Genomic DNA, 18,429 nt, shown 5'->3' with positions numbered 1-18,429 from the left:
GCTGGATTGGGATATACAGCTTCTTAATAGCAGACATAAAGAACCAAGATTCCTATACCACATTACGCATTGAATCCAAAAATTGTACCTAATGAGATAATCAACAAGATGGCAAAGAATCAATCGATTCAAAAACTTTACTATGATCATAATGTATCTAAGAACACCGAAGATTTTGTAGTTGGAGAGGAGATATATATGCAGAATATTCATAACAAAGAATGGGAAAAAGGAAGAATGATTGAGAAATTACCACAACCACGTTCATTCCTGGTTAGAAACAATAACGGCGGTGTTCAGCAAAGAAACACGATAAATATACAAAAAATAAAAAGGGGAATATAGGATAATATATGACTAATTTAAAGTCTCAAAGAGGGAGATGTTACAGATGATATTTATTATTATCATATGATCTCAATACATTAGTTTCCAGAACGTTAATAACAGTTTGGTCTTGAATGTATTACAAATAAAGATGGTTGGTTGATATGGTTGATATGAAGAGTATTATTTATTCAATATCTAACACATAATAACTGAATCTTAATGCAATATATCGTAGTAACAGAAAATACAACATTATTCGTTTAATAAACTTCATGAAAACTCTTCACAAAGGCAATGCCTGTGTGTGGATCCAACGGGCTAACATTGGATTGTCCTCGTACTTGCATCAGATTCTTGGGTACACCAGATATTAGCATCGGAGAAGGAAAGTATAAAAGATGTAAAGATTTAGAGTTACACTTGGACCATCATTACACGACATTTGCTTAATCTATACAATATGAATGAATTATCCCTTCTATATTCGTTCTCCAATTTCTTTTCTTTTCTTTAACCAACCATTAACCATTTTTTTCATAAATATATCTGGATTTACCTTTGGTATTAAGTAGATTTTCAGGCAGATTTCTATACAGAGTGTGTGCTATATAATAAGTATTTGTAGTGGAATGAGTTTTGACTAGCCTTGAAACTTGGGTTCCTATTATTGCTTCTGACGAACGAGTTCAATAGCTGTGCTCAATTTTCTTGAACATATTTTTGTGATTTTATGATTATAATTGTATATACACAACATATAGAATTAGTATTGTATTTGCCTCCAGAATATAACATGAGATGAAAGAGCACCAATTATTCCAAGAACCCGGCAGAACAACAATAAAAATTACTTTGAATCAGTAGCGGCTCGTGATCTTCTAGCTTTGGGGGTTCAACCTCATGATCTATTGGAGAGAAAGGTCAATAGGATATAGAGTATTGCGCATAATCAAGTGTAAACGTGATCGATAATAATTACACCCCAAAGGTTGAGCTTATTTTCTACAAATATAAATTTTTGTCCTGTTCATATTTTTCTTGTTTGATTTTTACTTCGAGAGTTGGTCACCATTATGTTTTATTTTACACCTACCCTCAATATTAATATTGTTTGTATTTAACAAATACTGAACCTTATTCATATTTCTTCATCAAAATGCTGTTACGGTAACACAATAAATTATATTCACACTCTCACTAAAAGAAAATGAACACACTAGAAATACTCACGAATACACAAAACACACTAGAAATTACTATATTCTTCTACACGCAAAACAAATTTATATAACGAAAAATGCAGTGAGATCTATCACAACTGTAAACAGTGTATACCCGTAACCATATGTATAACCTCAAAACTGTCACGCTTAGGCTACTTCTTGTTTACCGCTTTTTTACTGTTTACTGCCACCAAATTAAATTTATTGGTTATAAGCAAGTTCAAGATGGCACTGTATCTGCATCACAAATACTCACGATTCATTCCGAGGTTTACCGAATGCTTCACTTGCCTCGGCTAGGTTCGGCTACTCTCGGATGAACTCGTGCAAACTTGGTTCACACAGGATTGTGAACCAAATCCGTGCTAGCAAACCGATTCCCCTCCTCCGTTCCACTACCATACCCAGCCCTGTTTCTGGGTTCACATCGGGAAATGAACACTGCTTTCCATCTCCACCATTCCATCGTCATTCCATTCGGTGCTGTCTCAAGCAAGCCACTCCGGGCTCTCAGGCACCGGCCGCAAAACATCGACATTAAGTTTACATAGATGAAAAATGTTGTGATGTAATTTAATGAGTATAAAATAGAAATATAATTATTTGAGTTGCAAATTCATCATTGTATAGGAAGTTGATTCAATTCTGGGGGTTCAATGAACCATTGAACACATAGGACGAGCCGCCACTGCTTTGAATTACTATGTTGCATATCCATTCATTTTTGTTATAATAAATTAGAGATTTCGAATATCGCACTTCAAAGAGCTAGACTATTGTGTTGTATTTCTGTACAATAGTGCTGACTGCTGACAACAAAAACCTAAAAACTAAAAAAAAATGAACTGACAACATAGTAAATTAGCAATCATAGCAATCCATACCTATTGAATATATGTGTAGGCTATTTGTCTTATTATATATTATACTCACTGCTTCTTATTTCGTTTTCAGTCTCTCCTGAGCATCCAAACAGGATGGAAGAGCATAATTTTAAGTGGCTCTTGCGTGCAGTGTCTACAAATATTTATATAGTAATGGGGGAAGAAGAATGAAACATATACAAAGAAGTGTTGGATTTCAAAGCAAATATCAATCTAGTCTAGCTGACATTCGTATTAATCGAATTTACCAACATTAGGTATTTATCGTATATAATCTATTATTTCAAAAGATCTAATGTTCCAATTAGCCTTTCGATCATAGCTCCTATATTTCATAATAATAATCAGAGGAAACAGAAACACAAAGTATGAATGGAGTTAGCAAACAACGAAAACATGAGAAAATCATGGCTGTCTGTCTATTCTATCAAAAGCAGCCGAAAAATCAACAAAGAAGGCATAAACCTTCCTCCCTCGACCACATAGCTTGAGGTTGACAATACTCATGATGTTGAATATATTGTCTATAGTGGAATAGGACTTCCTGAAGCCAGCTTGGGACTCCCACAGAATGTTGTGATGTGTTATCCATTTCTCCAGCCTGTCAAGTAGAGCTCCAGTAAACAGTTTATACACTGCATTGCAGAACGATATTCCCCTGAAGTTTTCGGACTTGTTGATGTCTCCCTTTTTGAAAATTGGGAAGATAATGAACTCCTGATATGAATAATACTCCTGATAATGAAGTACACTTGGAATGCAAGAGGCTTGAGATCAATAATTGATTATGTTATTGTCAATGATAAGATGAAGAGCTTAGTACAGGACGTCAGGGTATTTAGGGGATGTGATATTTACAGCGATCATCATCTCATAATTAGTAAAGTTTTGATATTAAAGAAATGGAGGACTGTCAGGAAATGCAAAATACAAAAGGAAGAGGTATTCAAGATGAACCTTCTACAGGATGAGAACATACACGGTTTATATCAGCAACGCTTACAAGAACACCTCATGCTAATTCAAAACGGCAGAAGACATTGAAACGGAGTGGCTCAATATAAAATCTTGCATGCAGAAAGCTGCTACTGAAGCACTTGGGAAGAAGATGATGAGAAGAGGTAGAAGACAATTGCGAATTTGGAATCCCGACATAGAAGATGCTATTCATGAAAAGCAGAAATCATATCTCATTTGGTTGCAGAAGAAAACTCCACAAGCAAGGATAGAGTACATGAGACAACATAATTTTGCAAAACAAGTTGTCAAGCAGGCTCAACAAGACTCATGGGACAGGTTTGTTAATGTTATTGAGACAGATATACATGGCAGGCAGCAATGTGTGTATAAGATCATGAGATCAATAAATAAGGTTGAGCGAGATAATGCTCCTTTAAACATTATATCGGATGAGGAATGGCTACATCACTACAAGGCGCTATGGTACAATGAAAATAGTCAAACAAATTATGATGCCGAGGCCGACCCAGTCATCAATAAGTCAGTGGACCCAATTACAACTGAGGAATTGCAGTATGCCTTAAGAAGCATAAAAAACAGGAGAGCTGCTGGATTAGATGGATTAAACGGAGAGCTCTTTAAATATGGAGGCTTGTTCTTTGAATTACGATTTCTACACCTGTTGAATGAATGCTGGAGGAAGTATTGTATCCCAGAAGAGTGGAGGAAAGCAGAGGTTATTTCTCTTTTCAAAAAAGGAAGTCGGAATGACTGTTAAAACTATAGAGGAATTAGCCTTCTGAATGTGGGATATAAAATTTATTCCAAAATAATCAACTGCCGTGAGTAGTATAGAAATGTAATTATTACATTAACCTCAAGGTCACCCAAGTCGACCAAACCTAGCCTCAAGGTCATCCAGGTCAACCGAACCCAGCCTCAAGGTCATCCAGGTCAACCAAACCTAACCTCAAGGTCATCCAGGTCAACCAAACCTAACCTCAAGGCCATCCAGGTTAACCAAACCTAACCTCAAGGCCATCCAGGTCAACCAAACCTAACCTCAAGGTCAAAAAAAAAAAAAAAATTAGAAAAAAAAATTGAAAAAAATAAAAAATAAAATTGAAAAAAAATATATATATAAAAAAAATTAAAAACATAAAAAATCGAAAAAAAAAAAATATAAAAAAAAATAAAAGAAATTTTTTTTTAAAAAATTGAAAAAAATTAAAGAAGAAAATTAAAAAAAAAAAAAAAAAATTGAAAAAAAATAAAAAAAATTTTTTTTTAAATTAAAAGAAAAAAAAATAAAAAAAAATAAAACAAAATTGAAAAAAAATTGAAACACATAAAATTGAAAAAAAAAATAAATGAATGAAAAAAAATAGAAAAAAAATTAAAAACTCATAAAATCGGGAACAAATGAAAGAAAAAAAAACACATAAAATCGGGAATAAATCAGGATTCGGGGCTCTGAACTCTGGACTCTGGACTCAGGCTCTGAACTCTGGACATCTGGACTCTGGACTCGGGGCTCTGAACTCAAATGTCCTGCATCGTTGAAAATGTCTGTCAACGAGATAATACCATGATTATGAAGTTCCTCCTCCTCCTCAAGCTCAATCACTGCATCCCCACAGACATAGCTCACTGTTTGACAACATGTCACAGTAGATGGAATACCTCTCAGTGCTGACAAGTCGTCTTATACCAAACAGAGAAAAGTGGTGGTGGTGGTGGGGATAACCTTCCTTGTCAACAGGTCTATGACAATGCCGCCCCATCATGACTCACTTCTCAATTCTTTGTTATCATTAGTATGGAGAAGTATCATATTCTATATAATTCAAAGTCTTTAAACATAAATCCTCTATGGTGTAGTGGTTAGCAAGTCAGCTTCCCAAGTTGGAGGTTCCTGGCTCGAATCCAAGGCAGTAAAGGTAAGTATTAAAGGTCAGTATCAACAGAACCAGAGGATATATTTTTTGTATGTAGTGGGTAGACTGGCCCACCACTGCCAGTCACCCCGCCACCGGTCGCCCGGCCACAACCAGTCGTCTGGCCGCCGCCGGTCGCCCCACTGCCGCCAGTCATCTGGCCACCACTGCCGGTCGCCCCACCACCACCGGTCGCCCCACAGACGGCTGCCATCCCACCACCACCAGTCAACCCGCTGCAGCTGGCAATCGTCCTGCCAGCTGAGGCCAGGATGGCTTCAATTTGGCAGTGGCCCTTCATATATAGGGGACTCTGGCTCGGGATGGTCATGCAGGACCTTTCACTTTGCATGGTCATGAAGACCTCTATCACACCAGATTAATGTGTCCATGGCGGACCTGCTGGATCGGGATGTCCATGGAAGGCTCTGGATCAGCATGGCCGTGCTGCTCTGGATCAGGGTGGCATTGAAGATGGATATTTTCAGCGACTCCCACTTCGCCACCTCCATGTAGCATGGGCATTCCCAATGACCCTAGCTCCTCCTGTCACATAGACCATGCTCACCAGTATTCAGCGTGTCTGTGGCGGGACAGCAGGGTCATCCACTCAGTGGTCAGTCAGTCAGTTCAATTACTGATCAGTCACTGTTCAGTCACTGATCAGTCACTGTTCAGTCACTGTTCAGTCACTGTTCAGTCACTGTTCAGTCACTGTTTAACTGATCAGTCACTGTTCAATTACTGTTCAATTACTGATTAGTCACTGTTCAGTCTCTGTTCAGTCACTGTTCATATAGGTAAGAAATCACCTTGCTATGCTTTCGGCGATGCAATTTCAGCGACCCCCACTCTCCCTCCCATCACGTGACCTTGGCTCCACCCATTACTGCTTTCAGCCTGGATGATGTCACATTGGATTACAACTTTCTCTGCAATCACATTTTCCACTATTTACAATACCTTTAATTGAATACAGAATACAACTCTTTCCTTATGTCTACTGGGGTTATGCTTTAGAACATCTAGCTTAATTCTAATTTCATAATTCAAGTCAATGTTAGAGCTCTCAAATTCCTCCACTAACCAATAGTTAGACACATACAATTCTTCTAGGATCTCAAACTGTAAAATATACTGTATCTTGTTTCTATTGTACACTCCTTTTATTGCAATAATGACCAACTCTGTACCTTCTGGTAACTCTTCTAATCTTTTGCACTGTCCTACTTTTACTTTCCCTCTAATTTCCAGCATTGTGATGTTATTATACTGCTCCACTTTTTTTTTGTGTGAAGGGAGTGTCTTCCAAGTTTTTCCAAACATCTGACAGAAACTTAAGTGATTCTATTCTAGGAAATGTATGACCATTATAGCTTGTCATGCCATTGGTGGTAATTTCACAAATAATTTCTCCCTTTGGTAGACAAATAATTTCTTTTTGGTCATTGTATGGGATTACAAAATAGCCCACTTTCTTAAGGTCTTCTATTGTGTTGTATGCATTTAGAAAAACCTTTTTATGGGAGCCCTTTACAAAGTAAACATGTTTCGAACCTTCCTTTTCTCCTGAAACTCCTACATATGGAAATTTTCCCTTATTATTTACAGAAAATACAGTCACATTATAAACCCCAATAGGCTCAAAATTCCACCAATGTGAATAAAAATATGGCTAAAGTTCCTCTCTCAAATTTTCTATTTCTTTCTCAAATTCCATAAGTTGTTTGTGCTGCTCCTTTATGCTTTCTGTAGCCTCTAAAAACTCTACCTTTCTATGTTTGAGATTAATCTCATCCAACTCTAGCTTACGCTTTCTGCTAGATAGTATTGTGATTGGAAACAAGGGCTGTATCTCTTTAACAGGGTATGGGAGAAGCTTACAGGTTATGTTTGCTCGTTTTCTTAAGACTTGTGGTATCAAGTTACCTGTTGCTACAAGGCCCAACTCATCTAGGTCAACAACTTTGGATATGGTAGAGAAAACTGTGGTTGACTTGGAGAAATAAGTCTCACCACTCTTGATATAACACTTTTGTATAAAACTAATATTGTCCTTGTTGTCTGTATCCTCGAAAATTTCCACATAACTAATGGGTAGTAGATTAAAACTGAATGCAGAAATTACATAGGATATTATTCTATTTCGTTGTTGTGGATTGGTAGGCAGATTTGATTGTACTCCAGTCAATTTCTTGGTATTGCTATTTCGCCAGTAAACATATTGTAAGAGATTGTTTAAAACCAAACAACAGCTATTCTTTAAATTTTTTGTCAGTTTAGTCCACATTTCAGCTAAGGATACAGAAAATATAGGAGCATTTTGGAAATAATTCTTACCGTCATTTAAGAGTGACAAGCGATCTTGGATAGGGTCAAATTGATTAGAGCTATAGTTATTTCTAATGCTGTAGTTATCAATTGTTGCTTCCAAACGAGTAATACCATGCATTTCAGCTAAGTCAGAGGTAAAGGTTTCACATGATCTTGTATCTGGACAGGCAATAAAGTCTACAATATGGTTACCTAGCTGCTTATTTACACCAGGGCTTGTCATTTGACAAATAAACTTATTATAAATTTTTACTCTCACATTATTATTAACCCAAGTCAAGCAATCAATTCCAACAGTTTCATCATTATTCACAATTACATTATAGTCTTCTTTATATTCTCCTTGGAAACAAAAACAATGATTCGTAGTTAGAAAATCACACATTCCACTCTTGTTAAATATTCCAGCAAAGTCCTGTGTTATGTCCAAGTCCAGAAGATAGAAATGTTCCTTCCTTAGCTGCTCCAATATTGTTGGTAACTCCTCCATTAATGTAGCAATGGGGACATCGGCAAGCTCTACTTTGTATGGTATCCCCACTGGATTGTAGTACTTCTGCTGCACTTCTCTATAGTTGTCCTCCCCAAGCAGTTGTAGAATCTTCTTTGATATATCGCTTCCACTGTCCAATAAGTATGGCAACTTTGCTTTAACTCCATGCTTAGCTGACACCATTTTGGAGAATTTTCCTCTCAAGTACAAATTGAATGATCCACACATCTCCTTCTTTAGAATAAAACGTCTTTTATCCAGTTCTTGGCAGTCCTCCAAACGACAAACCTTTACCAGCATAATATTGTCACAAGAAGGTTCTGTTATAGGCACAAGATTTGATTCATCCTGCACCAACAGTTCTTCTCCAGCAGTGTAATCAATTTTCCCAATGTCTGTAATGGGGTTGTCATTGCACAGATTTTCTGTCAACAGCCACAAACCGAACCGCTCATTGGTAGGCTTTACTTTATTACCACAAAGCTGAGAAACACTAAACACTTTGGAAGGAGCCATGTTCACTGCTTTGCTGCTACTATCAAACTGAGCGAATGTCAATTATTCTGGGGTATTTATAGGGATACAGCTAAGGAGAAGGATACTGCGCATATGCAAAGATAACTAGATTTTGTGTGAAGGGAGTGTCTTCCAAGTTTTTCCAAACAGCTGACAGAAATTTTAGATTTTGTATTTTTGGAAATGTGTTACCATTATAGCTTGTCATGCCATTGGTGGTAATTTCAAAAAATGTTCTCCCTCCTTCTCCTCATTCCTCTCTCATTTAAATTCTCTCCTGCTAAACGAGTAGAGGAGGAGGGCAAAGGTGGAGGAGGAGGAGGAGAAGGAGAACGGAGGACAAAGGAGGAGGAAGTAGGACACAGCAAATCAAAGGTTAGTTAGTTATTTGATTGGTGTGTGCTCATAAGAGAGGGAGGTGGAGTGGGGGTCGCTGAAATTGCATCGCCGAAAGCATAGCAAGGTGATTTCTTACCTATATGAACAGTGACTGATCAGTAATTGAACTGACAGACTGACCACTGAGTGGATGACCCTGCCATCCCGCCACAGACACGCTGAATACTGGTGAGCATGGTCTATGTGACAGGAGGAGCTAGGGTCATTGGGAATGCCCATGCTACATGGAGGAGGCGAAGTGGGAGTCGCTGAAAATATCCATCTTCAATGCCACCCTGATCAAGAGCAGCATGGCCATGCTGATCTAGAGCCTTCCATGGACATCCTGATCCAGCAGGTCCGCCATGGACACATTAATCTGGTGTGATAGAGGTCTTCATGACCATGCAGAGTGACAGGTCCTGCATGACCATCCCGAGCCAGAGTCCCCTATATAAGAAGGGCCACTGCCAAATTGAAGCCATCCTGGCCTCAGCCGGCGGGACGATTGCCAGCCGCAGCAGGTCGACTGTTGGTGGCGGGATGGCAGCCGTCAGTGGGGTGACCGGTGGTGGTGGGGCGACTAGCAGTGGTGGTCAGATGACTGGTGGCGGTGGGGCGACCGTCGGCGGCCGGACGACCGGTGGCGGCCGGACGACTGGCGGCGGCCGGACGACCGGTGGCGGCCGGACGACCGGTGGCGGCCGGACGACCGGTGGCAGCAGCCAGGCGACCGGTGGCAGGGCGACCGGTGGCGGCCGAATGACTGGAGGTGGGGTGACTGGCAGTGGTGGGCCAGTCTACCCACTACATACAAAAAATATATCCTCTGGTTCTGTTGATACTGACCTTTAATACTTACCTTTACCGCCTTGGATTTGAGCCTGGAACCTCCAACTTGGGAAGCTGACTTGCTAACCACTACACCATAGAGGATTTATGTTTAAAGACTTGAATTATATAGAATATGATACTTCTACATACTAATGATAACGAAGAATTGAGAAGTGAGTCATGATGGGGCGGCATTGTCATAGACCTCTTGACAAGGAAGGTTATCCCACCACCACCACCACTTTTCTCTGTTTGGTATAAGACAACTTGTCAGCACTGAGAGGTATTCCATCTACTGCGACATGTTGTTAAACAGTGAGCTATGTCTGCGGGATGCAGTGATTGAGCTTTAGGAGGAGGAGGAACTACATAATCATGGTATTATCTCGTTGACAGACATTTTCAACAATGCAGGACATTTGAGTTCAGAGCCCCGAGTCCAGAGTCCAGATGTCCAGAGTTCAGAGCCTGAGTCCAGAGTCCAGAGTTCAGAGCCCCGAATCCTGATTTATTCCCGATTTTATGTGTTTTTTTTTTTTTTTTTTTTTTGTTTCATTTGTTCCCGATTTTATGAGTTTTTAATTTTTTTTTCAAATTTTTTTAAGTTTTAAAAATTTTTTTTTTTTTTTTAATTTTTCCTTGATTTTATGTTTTGATTTTTTTTTCTTAATTTTTTTTTTAATTTTTTTTTATTTTTTTTTTATTTATTTATTTTCCTTTTTAATTTTTTTTTTTTAGTTTTATTTTTTTTCTGACCTTGAGGTCAGGTTTGGTTGACCTGGATGGCCTTGAGGTTAGGTTTGGTTGACCTTGAGGTTAGGTTTGGTCGACTTGGGTGACCTTGAGGTTAGGTTTGGTTGACCTGGATGACCCTAATGCTAGGTTTGGTTGACCTGGATGACCTTGAGGTTAGGTTTGGTTGACTTGGGTGACCTTGAGGTTAATGGGGAGTCTGGCACACTTGTGTGCCAGACTCCCCATTTTGATACTACTGCCGTGTAAAAGCAATAGCTGAAGCAATTCTGAATGAGGAGCTAAATGGATTCAGGAAAGGAAGATCTTGCTCAGACAATGTTTTTGCAGTGAAGAGAATCATTGAGAAAAGGCGTGAATATAATTTGGAAACGCATACAGCTTTTATCAACTTTGAGAAAGCGTTCGATAGAGTTCATCGGATTCGGCTCTGGGAGATTCTGTGGAAGAGAGGATTTCCAAGGCACCTGGTTAATATTGTCAAAACCTTATACCGCGATACAAAGATAATTATAAATACAGGTAAGAATAGACTAAGAGAAATTAATGTTAATCAAGGAGTTAGACAAGGGTGTAGTTTATCACCTACTTCATTCAACATTTACATTGACGACATTTTCAGAGAATGGAAATACAGAGTAGATTTAGGTATTAAATTAAGTGAGGACGTTTACCTGAACGCACTATTGTTCGCAGATGACCTTTGGATAATACAAGAAAATGAAGATAGCCTACAAAAGTCAGTCCATGTACTAAATGAAATATGCAAGGGTTATAATTTCAGGATTTCTCAAAGTACGACAAAAATTATGGCATTCTCTGGCAAGTATCCCACACGATCAAAGATAGTTATTGATAACAAAGTATTAGAGCAAGTGTCACAATACTGCTATCTTGGTTGTGATATCAGTTTCAAAGATGATTAAGATGTTGAAAGGAAAATCGGAAAATTCCAATCGATATGTGGTAACATCAGCAGAACTTTAGGGAAGAAAGCGAGGAAAGAAACTATAATGAAGTTCTACAGAGTGATGGCTGCCCCTGTTCTCCTGTATGGAAGTGAATCATGGATCACCACGAAATCACAGGAAAGCAGGCTGCAGGCAGCAGAAATGAGATTCCTATGCAGAACGAAGGGCTGTGACAGACGAGACCACATAAGAAATGAAGAAATAAGAAGAGAATTTGGTGCCTTCAACATGGATGAAAAAGTTGTATGTCATCGAAACGAGTGGAGGGAACATATTATAAGAATGCCAACGGAAAGAATTCCTTTAAAAATTTTAAATTACCATCCGATAGGAAAAAGAGACATTGGTAGACCTCGGAAAAGATGGCAATAGAGAAAATCGAATAAGAATATAGGAAAAGCTGATAAAGAAATTCAAAATTAATAACATTTTATACTTGTATAAGCTATAAATTTTAGATATAATATATTCCTCCAAAACATTTAAATTTTTTGTGGAATGCTGTTGTGAGTCTGAACAGGCAAAAGCCTAATCCATGAAGGAAGAAGAAGAAGAAGAAGAAGAAGAAGAAGAAGAAGAAGAAGAAGAAGAAGAAGAAGAAGAAGAAGAAGAAGAAGAAGAAGAAGATGAACTCCTTGAAGCAGTCAGGGAAGTCAGCAGAGTCAGAGAAGCAGTTGAAAACGTCTGTTAACCTCACCGAAAAATCTGGTGTGGTACACTCACACAACTTTCCTTGCTCATTGAACTGGAAGCCTCATTCTTGAACGACAATAATTCAGAGAAATAACATAATGAAGATTGGCAGCAACATAATTATTTGAAACTATCATACTTCTGTATATGTGTGTATATAATTGTTTTCAGAGTACTTTTTCCTTTGTGTAAATTGTGAAATCTGATGATTTTTTAAAAGTCGTCAAAACAGCTGTTCTACAGATGAAATATCTCGACTATGTGTTATTTTTATAGACTGCTCTACCTACCTACCTCATGCACAAGAAGGAGGTTACAAAGTCCATTGCTCAAGGATGGGGTGAACCGCCCATTAGTTTCCCAGAGAGGAGACTCATGCCAGTTGATGGAGCTGATAGATAACTATACAGAGTATGAATTTGAAATAAATCAGTCGAGTAATTTTTGAGAAAATCGTGAAAAACATGGTTTTTCAGTAATTATCTGTCATTTTTCTCGAGAATATTACGCAGCTCCTGCAATTTTCCTGGAGATGAGACTCATGTCAAATGATAGGGCTCATAAATAGCTATCCATGGTATAATTTGGAGAAAATCGTTAGAGCCGTTTTCGAGAAAACTGTGAAAAACATGGTTTTTTAGTAATTATCCGTCATTTTTCCCGAGAATATTACGCAGCTCCTGCAATTCTCCCAGGAATGAGACTCATGTCAGTTGATAGGACTTATAAATAGCTATCCATGGTATGAATTTGAAGTAAATCTTCAAAGCCGTTTTCGAGAAAACCATTAGAAACCTAGTTTTTTAGTAATTATCCGCCATTTTTCTCGAGAATATTACGCAGCTCCTGCAATTTTCCAAGAAATGAGACTCATGTCAGTTGATAGGGCTTATGAATAGCTATCCTTGGTATGAATTTGAAGAAAATCGTTAGAGCCGTTTTTGAGAAAATCGTGAAAACATGGTTTTTAAGTAATTATCCGTCATTTTTTCCGCCATCTTAAATTGAATTTCTTATTGTCGGGTCCTCATGGTATAAGGACCTTAAGTTTAAAATTTCAAGTCAATCGGTTAATTAGGAATGGAGTTATCGTGTTCACAGACATACACACATACACACATACACACACACACACACACACCACACACACACACACACACACACACACACACACACACACACACACAGACCAACACCCAAAAATCATGTTTTTGGACTCAGGGGACCTTGAAACGTATAGAAAACTTGAAATCGGGGTACCTTAATTTTTTTTGGAAAGCAATACTTTCCTTACCTATGGTAGTAGGGCAAGGAAAGTAAAAAGCCACTGGAGCACCCTTGACAAATTCATTTATAATTCTGTCCTCACCAGGTGCCTTATTATCTTTAGCTCTAGCAAGCACCTTTTTTAAGTCCTCTAAAACGAGTGGTGTGTCCAGAATTTCATCCACTATGTACGGTTCAGCATGCAATACTTCATCCACAGTGATGACAGGATTCAACAACTTATCTAGTGGAATATCACTTTCTGCTCTGAAGCTCCTTTTCCTGAAACATCTCACAAGTTTCCAAAACTGACTCGAATCTTCCACTGCCTTAAACTTCTCTGTTAATGATAACCAAAACATTTTCTTCTTTCTCGGACATAACTGTTTGAAAGCTTTATTTGATTCTATATACCTGTTTCTAATAGTATCAGACTTAGTTTTTCGAAATGTTTTCAAAAGGGCAAAATACTCCTTCCTTTTCTTCTCAATCCCAATCATACCACTGCTCTTCATTCCTCACCATAGTTCTTGTTAAACCTGTCGGCGCAAAATCGTGAATTAGGGATAGCAGGTATCTGAGGTCATCCTTTGGGTCGATCCAATGTAATCGTCTCCTTATTTTCAAGGACAGCTCGTTGCAATACTTCTGTTCATATTCTGGTCTCCAATGCAGCTTCCTACGAATTGTTACTGGACAGTCCTCCAAAGTTGTTCTTGAACGTCCTGGCAAATAGACCTCTGTAACAGTTGGCAGATGGTCGGAAAAGTTCTCTGGAACCACCTCAAACGAAGCGATGGCAGGTAGAGAGTTTACTGACACCGCACACACGGACGAGCCTTGCGGACGGAGGAGCCTTGCGCTCCAATATATGTCACTTCGCCGCCTGCATCCTTCCTCGTCCACCCATTCAGGATCACCAGTCCAAAATCATCAAAAAGCGCCAACAATTCCCTTCCACATGCATTTACGACCGCATCTTTCGAAGTCCTATCACAGCATAGGATACCAGGTGAGTCAGATAGGATTTCCCCCGTTATAACCTGCCTGTTGGCAACCCTACCATTAAAATCTCCTACAACCCCCAATTCGAGAGCGCTTCACTCCACCAACAAATCTCTCATACTAATGAAATCATCCATCCATTTATTACAGTTTAGATAAGTAGGAATGACGATGAATCGATGTGACTCCACATCTAGTTCGATAATACTGTAATTGAGTATTGATTCAAACTTTATAATCCCATTCTTGACCTTATCCTCCTGACAACATAAATTCTCCCCTCACTTGCTCTACCACGACGTGCCGCTTTCACCGCAGGAATCCAAATCAATTCGTACTTATCAAACTTCATTTTAAATTTCTTAAACACTTCCTTATCATAAACAAATGTTTCGAACAGTAAGAATAAATCATAATTTTTGAGAAAGCAGAAAAAAGGTGTTGTTGAATTTATTTACAATTCCTGCCACATCATACGCCAATATACTAATCGCTAATGCATCGTTCTCCTTCTTATTCATGTGCTCAGGGTATTCATTTCTTATTCTGTTTCTAATTGGCGGGCTCTATATCTCCTGAGGGATGAAGAAAATTCGTGATATTGAGATTACTGTTTCGGGGTTGCCTCTGAAGGTTCTCTCCTTTCCTCTTGTTTCGACCATTTTCATCAGGTTCATAATTTTTCTCTGGTTGGCGATCTTCCTTCAGTAGACGGCTTTCCTCTGGCTTCCTGTTGTACTCCGTGTTCAAGACATCATATCTCATAAACTTCCCATCCACAACCAAAGCACTTCTTCTCATTTTAACACTATGCGTATCACTGAGTCGTTTTCGAATTTCATTCAGTTCTCTTCGCCTCTCTCTTGTCTCTTTATCTTGGTCTTCACTAACGAAAATCTTCGAATTTTTTAATTTACAACAGTTTCTCAAAATACTATTTTTTTACATCCCGAGACAAGCGATAGGATTGTAGGATTGATAATTGGTCTTGTCTTGGAATCCGATTTTCTTCCCAGTCTTCTAACAGCGTTTATATCACTTGCTTTAATTTCAATTTTCATTACTTCATTGCATATGTCCATAATCTTTCTCATTACCTGATCTCCGTCCTCGCCAGCAGACTCAATAACTCCATAGAAAATCAAATTGTTTTCCCTCTTCAAATTGTTCATTAAATGACTTTGGTTTTGTAAGACACGCTTCAATTTTGCTATTCTGTTCCGATATGATAGTTTTCAAATTTAACTCATTTATTTGCTGCTTTATGACTTGCTTAGTACTTTTGATAATTTCGCTCTTGAATTTTTCGAGAATCCCTGTTAAACTCTCCATATTTACGGCAATTATGAATATAACTGTCAAAGAAAATGCAGTGAATAAGCTTCTACTCAACTCTAACGGTGGACGACCGAAATCGATTGAATTGTTTGTGTAAGGATCGAAACAAATGCAACAGTTGAGCTTCTGACCCACTGTCTCATATCTCTTATCAAAAGGTAGGCAATTCCGTTAGGTACCAAAAATTATTGAGGCAGGTCAGTGATTATTACTGTGTCTTACGAACAGACGGCTCACCGAGGAGTCGAAAAATAATAGGCAAAGTTACAGAGCAGTCCTTCATACAGTACGGGCCAAATTTGGGGATATTTTCACTGAAACAGTTGGTATAATTGCGCCGAAATCAAGTAAATATACTCACACAAACGCAGAAATAATAGGAGTGAAAAGAGATTGAAGCTTGTCTTCAATGCAAACAACGCAAGAGCCTGGCTTGAAGAAACGATTTTGATTTATTAATATCCGTAAAACTTACTTGCAATCCGAATATATTGATTCTTAGAATAATGTTCCTACTTTTTCGCACCATGACTATCAAGCTCCAAATTTCCAAGAACAATCACAAGCAAGACAGGCTTGCCAACCCCCAGTTTTAATATAATATAGATTATCCCCTCCATTTGAAGAATAGAAGTTTAGATAGATAGATAATGAGGGTATTAGTGATTCTCTGATATTACGATATACATTCAGGAAGCCCTATCAAATGATTAATTGAAAGATAGTGATCAACCTACCATGTCTTCCTCTGGATTATGATCAAACAACATGCAATAACGAAGAATAATATCTTGCAAATCGATTTCACTTCGAGCTATTAATATGTATCTATGGGCGTTGGTATTGAAAGAATTCTCCTTTATTCCCAAATTGAACTCCTCAGCCAAATACTCATAAGATTTGGCAGCATATCTCACTGCAAACATAATGTTATCATTCAGATCATTCATGAAACAATCAATTTTAACATTGGCCGTTTCCACCAATTAATTGTCAGCCGCAAATATGAATATTAATAGCCTCCGATTGGTTGATGAAAATTAGCCAACTCTGAGTATAATATGAAGGAGAAGGAGAGAAAGAAGAAGAAGCCTATAATTATCATTAATATATCGACAGAATGACGTATAACATTTCAGAAAAAATATATACCTATGTGGAAATAGTAGTTATTCATACAACAGCTTTATGATAGGGGTCTTTGACTGAGTATTGTATGAATAAATAGTATGAATAGATACTATTATAGTATTGAGAAGCACGAGTTTGATGTGGAGTTAAGACACAAAATTGAAAGTGAGAGAGTGTAGTGAGCGAACGTGTGTCTTAAAAATCTCACAAGTGCTTCAAATACCATATAAAACTGTTGTATACACTATTTTATCTACGACCACTCTAACAAAGTACATCAGGGTATCGAATCCCTGACTTGTTAGGTTGAACCATAGACAATAAATATACGTCATTCTTATGCTTATCCTTTATCTATGGTTGAACTTAGAAATCAACTAACTGGCCTATGTGGCTGGGAATGGGAAATGATTGCCAGCTAGGTAAGCAGGCTTTTTGGATATAAGCAGAGAGCTCGATATGCAACGTTACTAACAGCCAACACTGCTAGAGCACATAACCCATAAATAAATCTTAGACCAGTTATAGAATAGACAGACTGGGAAGTCTAGCCTTTGAAGCCAACATCTACTGCCATATCGCCCTATCCTGACGTCGGCATCGGATAGATTTCAGATTGTGTCTATTTAAGATGGAAGTAAATTACTATTTATGAGAACGGTAAACTCCCGCTGCGCTTCCCCTGAAATAGACACAATTTGCTATGGAAAACAATGTAAACAAACTCCACAGAAAAGTTCTCTATACGATGATGACGTCAGGATGGGGCGGTATGGCAGTAGATGTTGACTTCATCCACTTTCAGGATTAATATGTAGGGGCGTGTCTATTCCATAACTGGTCAAAGAAATAGATCAGATTCGATGACTCATTGATGTACTAGCAGGTCATCCGTGCTCCGCAAGGCACTTTTTTGAAAATTGACAAACTGAGAACTGGATGTAATGGAATTTAGAAGAATTGAGAATAGGCCTATAAGAATCCTCGGTTAATCAAAAATTCATATGCAACATAATTTTCCTATCCTTCACACATGTATGAGCCAGTTCTCTTCTTCATTATAGTAGAGAAGATGATAGATAGATGGATGATAAATCAGCATCTTCGAATGAGAATAACTTTTGAAAGGTTTGAGATATCGATGTGCGGTTTCCACCATACCTTTTCTCTCAAAATCATGTATCATAAGACCACTTTCCAATTTAAAAAAATGAAGTTGGATTAAAAATGGTGGAAAAATTTTGAGTGCAATGTGTTTATTATCCGAATAAGATCCCCAATCATACCTATCTTCTAATTTCCCTTTTAAAATAAATGTTCAGTTCCTTCCATACAACAACTGGAAGCATGACAAATTGAAACTGAAAGCTTGATGTAATCAAA

The 18,429-nt window shown here is 38.1% G+C and overlaps 1 protein-coding gene across 1 annotated transcript in view; it reads right to left on the bottom strand.

The window, feature by feature from the left end:
- Nucleotides 1-18,429, bottom strand: part of LOC111053983 — a 144,721-nt gene that overhangs the window by 6,583 nt on the left and 119,709 nt on the right. The window contains exon 7 of the mRNA XM_039440307.1: nucleotides 16,653-16,831. Within this exon, the coding sequence (XP_039296241.1) occupies nucleotides 16,653-16,831 (179 nt within the window). The remainder of the gene's footprint in view (nucleotides 1-16,652; nucleotides 16,832-18,429) is intronic.

This window comes from Nilaparvata lugens, chromosome 13 (genome assembly GCF_014356525.2).
Source record: "Nilaparvata lugens isolate BPH chromosome 13, ASM1435652v1, whole genome shotgun sequence".
NCBI classification, from domain to species: domain Eukaryota; kingdom Metazoa; phylum Arthropoda; class Insecta; order Hemiptera; family Delphacidae; genus Nilaparvata; species Nilaparvata lugens.
Note: the sequence above shows the minus strand (reverse complement) of the source record. Positions and strands in the feature narration are given on the sequence as shown.